Raw genomic sequence first — 13015 nt, 5'->3', positions numbered from 1 at the left:
TTTCAAGGAAAATAACGTAGGATTTTAAAATACACAAAAAAATCTATTGGTACAAAATTTTATGTTGTAAAATAATAGAATAGTTTAGTTTAAAACACGTGGTTTACTCTTAATTAGGAAATTGGAATGTTTTCAATAGCTTTCTTGTGTTTAGCTTATTATTTCATATAATAGAGAACTGATAAATGTTATGAAAACAAATTATTGAAATAATTTGTGTCCGACTATTTTCTTTTATTACATAAATAATTTGGGGTTATCAAAATATATTCGTTATCTCTTTTTTTTGTCATCCCCCTTCTAAGATATCAAACGATATCGTCAGTGGTCTTCATTTTATTACTTTCGATATCATTAAAAATATCTGGAATCAAAATTAAATTACAGATTTTTGTTTTTCAAATTCTCTAAATTCCAAAGTCAACATGTGCAGTTAACCAACAAAAACTTTTTTGTATGGAATCAAATATGTTTGAGGGTTTCGAAATTTCATAGTATTATATTTTTTGCGAATCACTAATTTTTGCGGGAATCTTTTAAGATTTATTATTGAAAAAAAAATTGCTTTAATATTAATTTTTAAATTTTATCCCTTTTCACTTAGATTGAAAAAGTAATAAATTAGAGCAACCTTCCATCAGTGAAACATGGGACGTATTTGAGACGAAAATTGAACTCTTTGATAATAAACAACTTCAATTCAAGTCAATTGGTGATCTGAGAAAAAAAAATTGTTCAAAATTACCAGAATAAAGTTTACTTTACTATGTTTCTGGCTCAATAGAAAAACCAAAAAGCTCGGTAATTTTTAACCATGCTCTTTGGTCATGGTTTTGGTAAAATTAACAATAAAATATGGTTTTATAAAATGTGATAAATTTGGTAAATGTTGTCAAATTTCGTAATTTTATTATGATACCTTAGAGCATGATACCTTACTGACTGGCAAAAAGTTTTGCTATAATTAATAATTTTATATATAAGCATTATAATATATAGTAACATGTAAGAAATAGGTATAAATATGGAGAGAGAAAAATTTCCCTTTACCTATATCAACTGAAATAAGGATATATTAACTACCTATATCAACTGAAATAAAGATTAGGTAGGAGCGCAATTCTATCTTCAAATTCCACATAATCCTGTTGAGAATATTTAAATTTAAGAAAATATTGTAATTTGTTTAAACATAAAATAGATCTCACGCTGGCAGATAAAATGATATCGAATATACAAATTTTTTAATTTCACAAAGTTTTAAATTCTTTTGACACTGAGAATAAGTATGGTTAAAACAATCAGAATATGGTACAAATTTATCGTGTTTCCGGCTTTATGGGACCACCAAAAAATTCGGTACCGAATTAAAATTTTACCGAAGTGTTTTGATAATGATTTTGCTAAAATTAACAATTAAAAATGGTTTTATAATATGTAATAAAATTTGGTAATTGAATTAAAATTTAGTAATTCTTTCATGATACCTTAGAGTATGGCATAAAAACCATTTATTCGGAGAAATTTAATTTTAGTTTTTGTCTTTTTTGCTAAATGTGCAGAAATAAAAACTATAATTTTGAAAAGCAGAATTTCCGGTAAACCGTTACCATATGAACGGAAATATTATCAGATGAATAATTCTAAATACCACATATTTTGGTTTCATTTACCGGAATTATGTTTTTTTTTTATAATCAGAAATGCCATAAAGTTTAGCAATTTTTCCAGAATTTTTTCTCCAAGGAAATATCTTTCATGTAAGTAATTTGTCATGTTTCACAACTTAATCCCTTTCATTTACTATAAAAAAAAAACCTTCGATACCTTATCTTATAAGTTTAACAGAAATAATACTCTTCCTTCTCATCAATAATCATTTCTTCGTACTTAACAAAGTGGCATATTTTCCAGGTAAATCCTCAACGACAAACAATAGTGTTTACTATATATAGGACCTCTAAAAACAAAACAGATGCACGCGTTCATATCCAATGCTGTTGCTCAACAAACGCATCGATTCGTCTTGACAGCATGAGGGACATTTGTAACTGCAACTTTCTCTCTTTGACCCCAATGTTGCCTCGACTGTAAAAGGACTTATATGAAGATTCTTCATATATTTTTGATGGGATTTTTTTTTATCTGGCAAAACGCCGGCGTTTACAGCTTTTGAAATGTCATTTTTTTTTCTTCAACTTATTCTTTTGGAAGATTTAGTGAGAGGAAGCGCGTGTGCTAACAAAACTTTTATTGTGTGACGGTGTTTGGAGTTGTCAAACATCTTGACAGTCGGGGTGTTGTGTTGGATTATTGGAATGCGACTAATCCCTGTGAAATACCCTGGATGAGATTTATTGTTTCCTCATTTTATTCTTTTGTTGAGGTGGCTGTTTGATTGGATTTTTTTTTCATTTGAAGGATGAGTCTTTCAAATTTGTTAAAAATAAATGCCTGACGTGAAACAAGGAAGATAGATTAAAATTGGTTGTATATTAATTGTAGTTGGAAAGCTCTATTGTTAAAAGCATTGTTAGCTCGCGGCTTAAATATGTTATCATTCAAATTTATTTCAGCAATTCCATAGCGCTGCGTCAAAACATAAAACATATTATTGTACTTCTTACACTTCTTGCGTGATATTTACATTGAGAAAAAAGTATGGACTAAACTGTTAGAGTTTGGTAAGCATTACCGTCTTTCTGGTTCTATGGGGATGTGAAAAAGCTTGGTAATCTTTATGAAAGTGATTTGGTTTTAATTATTAAATTAAAATATAAATAAATAAAATTAAATATCTCTGGGTGTTAAATTATCATTGCACTCAGGGTGCCCTTGCTATTTACAGTAAAATCTGCTTTTACCGAAACATGTTACGTAACAAAAAATCTGTTGCACCGTAACTTTCACAGTAGTAATTATCGCAATTTAACTGAATCATTTTCATTAAATAAACATTACTGTAAAATTCAGTGTATAATATTTTTGGGTAAAAATGACTTTTAATGTAAAATGGATTTTACTACAAATTTGATGTTGCGGATGATGTACCCAAAGTACTGGTACAATTTCGTCAAAAAAATTTTTAAAGGTGGTAACCAAAAATAGAAAACATCAAACTTTTATATGCATTACTTCTCTAAATGTATAACAAATTATTTGACTCGAGGTCCTTTTTGCAACATTGCAAGTAATGCGTTTTCGCAACATTAGTTCGAAATGGGTGAGTAAGGATTTAACAGAGAGCATCAAGTACTGATTATGCAGATCTGATTTAATTATGCGTTAAAATTCACACTTGATCGTTTTTGAATGCTGATCTTAGTAGTTGATACTATCTCCTTTTTCTTAAATTATCTTAATAAATATTATTTTACCGAAAAACATTGTTAACCTTAATAAAGAAAATATTTTTGTGCTTAAAATTAGAAGTCTTACTGTTATTCTTTCCAGGGTCCGTTTACCTGAATCTTTTGATTACCCCGTTAAATTGCCTCAATCCTATTGATTTTATTAATCTAGCTTAGCAATTGCCATGCACTTCCTATTATTGCACCTCTGTTAACTTCTTTTATTTTTTTCATTTAACAATATATTATCCAGAGTTATTTTCTTAAAAATTATATTGACCATTTAGTTTTGAGAAGGAAGGAAGGAAAGTTTATGCCTCACCATACCAACTACCGCAACTTTCGCCGAAGCATAACGTAAACAGAAGACATAACTTAAGACAGTAGAAGCATATAAAAATCGAATTATTTATATTCAGAAGAAGAAAAAAAAAATCAGTTTCCGTTTTAGCTAAATTTAACAAATTGCATGAAGCAAGGATTCATCTATTGCTTCACGGAGCGAAGAGGAGCCCTCGAAAATTATTGCGGAAGTCGCGATGCATCATGAATCAGCTATGCGTAAAAATTTACTTTTAGACATCTTTTCACGGTTTCTAAATTTTCAATGGCAGAAAACGGGAAAAAAAATTAACCTCTGCGTTATAGATATTATGGTGCCTGTTCAAAATATCTTCGGAATATGTATATCATTAGAGATGCCAAGTGAATCTGACAAAGAATGCCATTTGAAATACCTGAACTAAAACAAAAATGATATTAACATGAAATGAATGACCTTACCAACTGTACTCGCATCAAAACTATTTTCAGATTGTTATTAAAAATTCATTTGATTTTCAATGTTTTTTTTCGTTCGTAAATGTTATTTACAATGGTGATAGATTTTTGTAACAATGTTAATTTATGTTTATCCAACAACTCGATGATCTTTGTATGCTATTATTTATTTTATACTCAACTAAATAGATTTTATTGAACTTTTACGATGGTTTTCTGTACACTGTAAAAAATTTGCAATACAGATATTTAAAATATTTAATCTTACTGAAAATGTTTTATGTAGTCATTCATCAGTAATATTTAAAAAAAATGAGATTGCTTATTTCTTAAAATAAAAAGTAAATTAACTTGTGTAACAACAATAATATTTTTTTATAAACTGAAATTCTCAGAATTCTTCCCTAAAAAAACACACTCTTTAAAAAGGTATTTTTAACAATAATGTTCAAGCCGAATCGCTGAACTGATAGGCATTTTCTACTATTTTTACTCATGAAAATTCCATCAAATTCAACATGCTGTTGTAAAAATATTTTTAAACGACCAGTTTTCAAAACACGTAGTCAAAATAAAAGAAAATGTATTTGTAAAATGTAAATGAAGAAAAAAAACAGTTCAAGCTTCATAGTTAAATAAAAATATTAATTTGGAGATAAATGCTGGATATATAGTGTGAACAAAAAGTTGTTTTGTCTTCAAACACCGAAATCATTAACTTGAACAGAAATTTCAAATTAAAAAAAATTTAGGAAGCTATTGCAGCAAAAAAAGAAAATAAATGGTTTTTATCATTGAAAAATCGCAAATTTTCAAGTGGACTGAAAATAATGGAGACAAAATAAAAATAGAATATATTTTAAGTACTTAATTGTACAGAAAATAGCACAAGAAAAGGATTGTTAACATACGGTGTTGCCTGATACAGGAATGCTAATAGTTGTGCTTGTTTTTGTAGAAGAATTTTTTTTAAAAAAATGAGTCTGAGACGAATTAGCATTTAACTGAATTGTTGAATGTATGAAATTATATTTTTTTCCATTTCTTTTTTGTAAGGAATGCTGAACAACAAAGTTTTTACTAATAATAAAAGGAAGATTTTATGGATGCTTTCTTTCTTTGCATATTTAAATCGATTTTAGTTAGAGTACTGAATTTTGGACAACAAATGCAAAGGGCCCGGTAAGATCCGAGAGATTTAAGGCAGCATGACCGTCAAAAACCATCGAGATATTTTAATTAAAATGTCATATTTAAAATATGATTTCTCAGAAACTATTCGACCGATATCGTACAAATTTTCTATCTTGAACTGTAAAATTACATTCTTTAAAATGATGAAAAGATTTATATACCTTAGTATTTCACATTTTTTCCGTCTCTGCGAACGGAAATGATTAATATTTATAAATAAATGTTAAAAAATATTTTTTGTATGAAATTATTTTTGGATAAACGAATGTAAAAAGGAAAAAATAATCAATTCAAATGCAAAATTTTTTCAATTCGTTAAAAAAGTGTCCGAGATGTGGCGAAATACGCAAGAAGTAAATTTAGCATTAGGGGTCCAATGGTTCCCAGATTGAGGCTAACCTCTATATTTTGGAGGTCAGGAATTACAATTCGTCAAACAAAGTTATGTTTATTTTGAGAATGTACGCTTTTGTTTCTGATTTCGTAACTTAAAATATCGTCGGCACTAACTAATTAGCATGCCTGAACTTACCCCTTCGAACCATTAATATTGAGTCTTAGTACACAAAAGTTCGATCATTAGATCAAAAGTTACTCAAGGTGATTCGTTTTTTGGAGGGAAGGGAGACTGAACAATTCATGATTAAACTTAGCCCCACATTATTTCAACAAATTAAAACGATTTTGTAATTCAAAACGATACAAAATGTAATTCAGAAACTTGAAGAATATTAAATTAAGTTAAACGATGCAATTTTTAAATAATTTTCGGATGTATGAAAACTTTATTTTAATTAAAGAACACAAAAATGGTAACGCTCTCGACGCATTGTAAGCTCTCAAAAATAGACTCTCATTCTCAAGCTTCCCGCGGGACGGTGTCTCTTCGTAAATTCTCTTACAATATTATAATTTGTGCAATATAGTAGTTCATAGCACCGATCTTATGGATTACCGATAAATCTGAGAGAGCACGAATTATTATTATTTTTAAATATTGATACGCATACGCGTACTAAGTAGACTTGCTTTCTTATAACAAAACATTTAATTATTGGTTTTCAAATTAATATTACGAATAGTTTCTCTTGGGATGTAATTAAAAATTAATGTGATATGCACATTTAAATGTTTTGTACACATTTTAGATTCCAATAAAATGATTTCACTCTGCACCAAAGAAGTGGAAATCCCCTTGCAATGGGATACAAAAGAATTGGAGTCGACGTCAGTACGTCGTTCCATGAATCGAACAGCTATATTCAATCACTTATATTTCTACTATTTAAAAGAACATATGTTCACCGCATCGGTGGATCTTCAAGGACAGACCAACATAGAAGTCAGAAAATTGAATATTTTAAGTACCACGAATCGGCTAAGTGGAATCCACCCTATTTTTTTCTTCTTATTTTTTATCGGCAAGGTCAGTTAGCAGACTTGACAACAAAACAATCACTCGTGCGTTTGAAATATGGCGATGGTCTCTGCGTATTATTAATAAAATAATAAATAAACGATAAAACTTTATGGGCGGGGACATGATAATAACTGTTTTTGACGCCTACAGAGCTACCAAATAGTCCGCTATAGGCTTTTTTTTTTTGCAGAGGAAACAAATTACGGTGCCTACGAGCTAGAGGAGAATGCCTTTCGCTTTCGTTATTTTGCTGGTTGGTTAATGATGATGTAAAGGATATTAATTGTTGGTTACGATCCTTATGAATAAAATTCTAACATACTTTTGCTTTCTTACTAAATTTGACAAAATTTGTTCCACATTCTTTAAAAAATGGGTTCAGTTGGTGAGTTAAATCATATACCTTGGTACATCAAAACACTAGTAAGGGGTTAAGCACTGACTCATTTAACGTTGATCCGTACTATCTTGTATTTAAATGATAATTAGGAAAAATGAAAACTTATGGTATCCGACTAGTTTCGACATTTTTTTTAATATTAATATAAAATTTATGAAAAAAAAACTAGCTTATTTGCTTTATTATGTGCAAAAACTTATATAACTAGCAAAAAAATATTATTATTTTATTTTTGTTTTATAACTGTCAAAAATTGTCTAATACTTACTAAAAATATATGTTAGATTATCGATATTATATTTGAACTGATATACATCCAAAAAAAGTAGTTCATATTCAAAAAATTATCAAGAATTGATTTTTTAAATTAAGGAAATTTAAATGATGAATATATGTTTCTTTTAGATCTAAATAACTGCAAGTTTGAAACGTTATTGTTTGGAAGTGAGCTGTGCTACCATTAATCTATTACTTTACCAATTTTTACCGTTTTCCAAAGGATAATGGTGCTGCATGCTGTATTTCATTACCATAAATTATGCTACAAATAAATTTTTTACTTATTTTGAACTAAATTTATTCAAAATAATTAAAAAGTATGAAAAATACGTTTAATAAAAATTCTGCGACAAAGAGTTAAAGGTGTCAAATTTATCCTCAAGATAAATTTGGCACCATTTTAATGTACGAGTAAATTTGAATAATATTTGAATTAGTGTAGCTCAACAAGCTTTAAAAAATTAACAGTTATCACAGTTTTAAAATCATAACATTTCAAAAGTAAAGATTTAAAATAAACAATATCTCTGTAGAATTTCTGAACCATCGATTTTTCATTTATATTTTATGTGACTAAAAATGTTATGTAATTAATTTGAGAATATGAGTAGGAGAGAAAATTTATGTCTCTTAATTGATCTGATCTTGTTTTCTATTTCTAAGCGAAAAAGAAATGTGTTATTGCAAAAAATACAAAAAAATTAGTTTTGATCTGAACAATGAGTAATGTAAATATTTTTTATCGAAAAAAATCACTAAAAAAAATTCTGGATAAAAAATGAATAGTCACAGCTAATTTAACCGTTGAAAGTGTTTTTTAAAAAAAAGTCAATGTAAAAAAAAGCGTTAAATATTAAATCTAAAACTTTTAAAAAAATTATTGAATTATGTAGTATCGTATTAAGACTAATTAATTTGGTTTCTTCAACTTAGCGTGACAAATAAAACTAATTTGTAATCAATACAATAAATATCTTAGCATTTTCAATTTAACTTGCAAAATAATACGATCGGAAACTGTGTTTTTGCAACAAAAGAAACTGAATAAATGAACCAATGAAATTGATCTATGAACTTGAATGATAAATCATTTTGATGTATTTTAGTTTAGTTCGTTGACATAGTGCCATAAGATTTGCATTCTTAAAATCGTTTAGGGTTGGTGTACCTTTCCGCTTTAACAAATATTATTAAATTTTAAAAACAAATACATAAAAATGATTTCAGGAAAAAAACAAGTAAATGTTTAAAATCAAAAATATTCTATTGTTCTCATTTGAGGTGAAAATAATATTAGTTATTATTTATTTTTTTAATTTCATATGCTTAGGATTTTGCTATTTGATGGAGCTAACAAATATTTCCAGTCGCTATCGAATTTTTAAAATATCTTTAACAGCACATAAGTGTCAGGATAACTCAAAAGACAATTGCTGGTTGTCCGTTGTCTTGGCGTGATTTTTCTTTAGTAACGGTTCTAATTTTTTTTATATTAATTTCCGCAATAACATTAAAATGGAATAAATCACACATAACTTTTTTTCAATAATTGAAATACTTTTCAATGTGCGAAAATTAGCAAGCGTAGTTCATTAAAGTATCGGAATAAAGGGTACAAATCGGTCAAATGCTATAGTGCCGAATAAATAAATAATATGAAAAAATACATGAGTACGTATAAAAATAAAGAGTTGTATTTAACTTACAAAAAATAACATCAGTAACAGAAATTTATTTTTTTTTTTAAAAAGTATCAGATTTTAACAAAGACATAGAAATATTTTATGGGCCATTAGGAAAAAAAAATCTCGATTTTCAAAAAGTATTCCGTTCTTCCGAAGTCGGCATCCCAGATTCTTCAATAAGTAAACATTAATCTTTAAAAACTAATAAATTCTACTTAATTTCTATGAGTTTTTCGAATTTTATTCAATTAATATGATATTTATATGAATAATTAGTATGATAATTTATTCTGTTGAATTTATATTTATTTGATAGAAAGTGATTACTATTCCAAGCTATAGTTCGCAAAATCGCTTAATTAATAAACACTAACATTTAAATTCTGTTAACGCTTTTACAGAAATTAATTAAACACATGGTTTTTGCGTTAAAGATGTCTCTCTAAGATATTTAAGTAACAAATAAAATTAAAAAAACTGATTCATCCTTACTCTTTAATATGTGGAATCTTACAACTATTTGTCCAGAAAGTACAAAAACACTAACTTTTTAAACTAAAACAGTCTGCGGTGTAATATACTCTATAACCTTACTTTGTAAGGAAATAAATATATTATTTAATAATAAAAAGTCTAAACGTAAAATTAGGAAATTAATTATGTAGAAAATTAGGAAAATTGAATTAGAATTTAAAAATGTACTTATAATATTGCTAAATATTAAAACTTATAAACATGAAATTTTAATTTGAAAGGGATAATTTTTTGTATGAGCTCTTAAATTAGTTTAAAAATTAAATTTGATTGATTGCTTTAATACAGTACTTTCGTGAAGATTTGTGAAATTTGGTTTTAGGTTAGGTATATCTCGTACACATTTTTTCATGTTAGAAGTGATATATGGGACTCCATTTCAGTTTGAAAAATACTTTTCTCTAAGAGGTAAATGATGAAATAAGACATAAAACAATATTATACGCTAATTTTATTGCAAATCAACTATCATTTTTTACTTGCTAATATTGAATTAACTAATTTTTTAAGCTATAATGTATGTATGATAAATAATCTTTTTTCCTTTCAATGAATTAAAAAATTTATAGGACAAGAAGTGAATGTATTTATAATAAATTTCATGAAAATGCTAAAATTACATATAATTAAACTACATATGCATACTTTTATTTTTCTCCGAAAATGGAAATGAAATTTTATGTAGTTTATATATTCTATTCATCTGAATGCATATGTAATTTAAGGAGCGTGATAATTAAATTGAACAAAGAGCAAATAGGAAATAATTCGATAGGGGATTTTATTTGCGATTTTCGCATGAAATTGTTCATTTGATTCATTTTATAAAATGGCCATATTATTTAAAATAAAACTCCTATGTATTTTGATTATTTTTTTCATTTTTCCTTACATGTTAATAATAATATAGAGATATAAACTGCTTACATTTTTACGGAAATGGTGTTGCGAAATATACGGAGGAAAAATTTAAATAAGTGAATATCGGTTTTCATCTTGCACGATGCATGTTATATATGCATTTTAAAATTAATTTTCTTTGAAGTAAAGCATGAACACACTTTAATTTCTATTTAAAAATTTTTTTTTTGCAGACTCGAACGAAATATTCGTAGAGAATATAAAATCCACATTAAAAAAATGAATTTTCAAATGTATTTTTTAAACTATGCTTAAAATGTTTATTTAAATTTTATTAAGGTTTTGTAACGCAGAGGCATATTATATCTGAACGCATATATTACAGCAGATCTAACAATGTGAAAGTGAGGGGAAGAGAAAACGTAAACAAATAAAAATCGTTTTCATGAGGCATTAACAAACAAATTAGAACGTATTATGAAAACATATTTAGATGATGTTTTGAAATTTAATGGCAATTTGCCATACTAAGACTATGAAAGAGTTGAATACGAATAAAAGAATTAATATTTCGATTAAAATTTGAATCATTTCTTGAGATACTTATGTTTCCTATTATTAAATTTAAATTATATATTATAGTTTACATTTAGTTTGCGTGCAACCATATATAACGGATCTCATTATTTATTCGATTAGTTTTTGTTCGTTTCGATATTGGATAAGTTTCTCATGCCCATGACTTGATAAATAATCTCAAAATAATGACGATATTTTCAAGTTATAATAGGATGCAAGAAACTTAATGAATTCTCTGTTGGACTTTCGTGTCTTAATTTGTCTAACATCTTTTGACTTTTATTTCACATTTATTTTATTATCCTTAACTTTTAACTGTTCTCGTTTATTAATCACGTATTTTAATCGTTGTGCAGTCTTATTGTTCATGTATTCATATTACTCATATTCTCGCTCTTGTATATATTGCGTCCACTATATGGATTGATTTGTATTAAAGCCATATGCTAGAAAAAAGTTTTGAAACATTTAACATTGTGATAGGCTTATAGGAAAAGATATTACCTGAAGTAAAAATATTTAAAACATTTTGTTATGGCGTTACTTGGAAAAACAAAAAATAAACATTATTTTTTCTACATTTTATATTGCCCTAATAATTTAAAATGAAAACACTTTACATAGATGCATGTTTTTAAACATTTGTTTGGATATAATTATTAAATAAATCTTACTTCTATAGCAGCTGATTCCACTGGAGTGTCGCAACATTAGCAGTTGGATTGTCCATTTATGGGATATCCCAAACATTCGAATCACATCCACAGAATTTAAAATGCTTCAAATATCCAACATGAGAAGTATTTTAGCCAATTGAAATTTCTTGGCGGAAATTCAACTCAGTAAGACTTCGCGCTTAATTGGGCTCACGGAGTTAATTCTCCGCTGTTGTTATCCGCAAGTAGGCCAGCCACAACAACAGAAAACACCTGGTATATTCCAACACTTTCTTTCAGAATATTTTTCAATAATGGGACAAATATCGATGGATAAACTGCTGATGTTGGGACACACCATCAGAATCTGCCATGGGAAGAGCTATGGGAACTTACCCATCTCACGGACGGCATGGGCAAAGTTTGTGTTTAGTTCTCTGACTGGTGGGACGAGATGTGCGAAAGTTCGTGGCACTTTTGGTTAGCGGGACATACACAACCACCAGCAACACCTGACGTTCTTAAAGTGAACAAGTTTCTGGAGAAGGTAGACTTTCTTCTTACCTGGCGGGTTCTGCGTCACTGGTTCACGTGACCAAAACTACATGACCGTTGATTGGTCAGAAGGATACCCCATCACATTGCATTGTAGGGATTTTGGATGAGTGTGATGATGTGTGTTGGCGGGCTCTTTTAAGAGATGAAGATCCCTAAAGTGGAAAAGAAAGATCAACGACTGGTGATTCAGCGAACTTGATGCAGAGGATTTCTCGGATTGAGATGCGTACGTGTATGGGGGCGAAAGACAGTTACGTAACATGGGGTTACATTTCAAAACGCTGATATCCATTAAATTTATTCATCTCATGAGAAGCACTATATATAGTGAATGACATTCATATTTTCAGGCTTAAATTTTAGTTTTCAATTGAGTTAAATTTCAGGGCAAAATGAATGTGAGTTATATCCAAAACTACTTTGTCTTTTAGTTTCAGGGGAAAAAAAGAAATAAAAACATTAACGCTTCACAAATATTTCCTTAGAACAGTTTCTTTGTTTTTTTAGATTCAATATTCCTTCTTTAGTTCAATATTTCCTTGAAAAGTAAAAAAAGCACTTTTTTTGCTTTCCTAAAGCATTCTAACATTTCTAATCGTTAAAACATTTCCTTTACATTACTATAACATATTTTTGAAACAATTAGGAGATACATTATAAGAAATTTTCAGTTCCAGCATATAAAAACGGAAATATTTCTTAAAAAAATATTAAAAAAG

The 13015-nt window shown here is 28.0% G+C and overlaps 1 protein-coding gene across 1 annotated transcript in view; it reads right to left on the bottom strand.

The window, feature by feature from the left end:
- LOC107454206 (uncharacterized) overlaps positions 1–12268 on the bottom strand; it is a 172926-nt gene extending 160658 nt beyond the window's left edge. Inside the window, exon 1 of the mRNA XM_043042470.2 lies at positions 12135–12268. Within this exon, the coding sequence (XP_042898404.2) occupies positions 12135–12138 (4 nt within the window). The 5' untranslated portion in view covers positions 12139–12268. The remainder of the gene's footprint in view (positions 1–12134) is intronic.
- Positions 12269–13015: the final 747 nt, after the last annotated feature.

Source organism: Parasteatoda tepidariorum, chromosome 5 (genome assembly GCF_043381705.1).
Source record: "Parasteatoda tepidariorum isolate YZ-2023 chromosome 5, CAS_Ptep_4.0, whole genome shotgun sequence".
Classification (NCBI taxonomy): Eukaryota; Metazoa; Arthropoda; class Arachnida; order Araneae; family Theridiidae; genus Parasteatoda; species Parasteatoda tepidariorum.
This window is presented reverse-complemented; position numbering and strand designations above follow the sequence as displayed.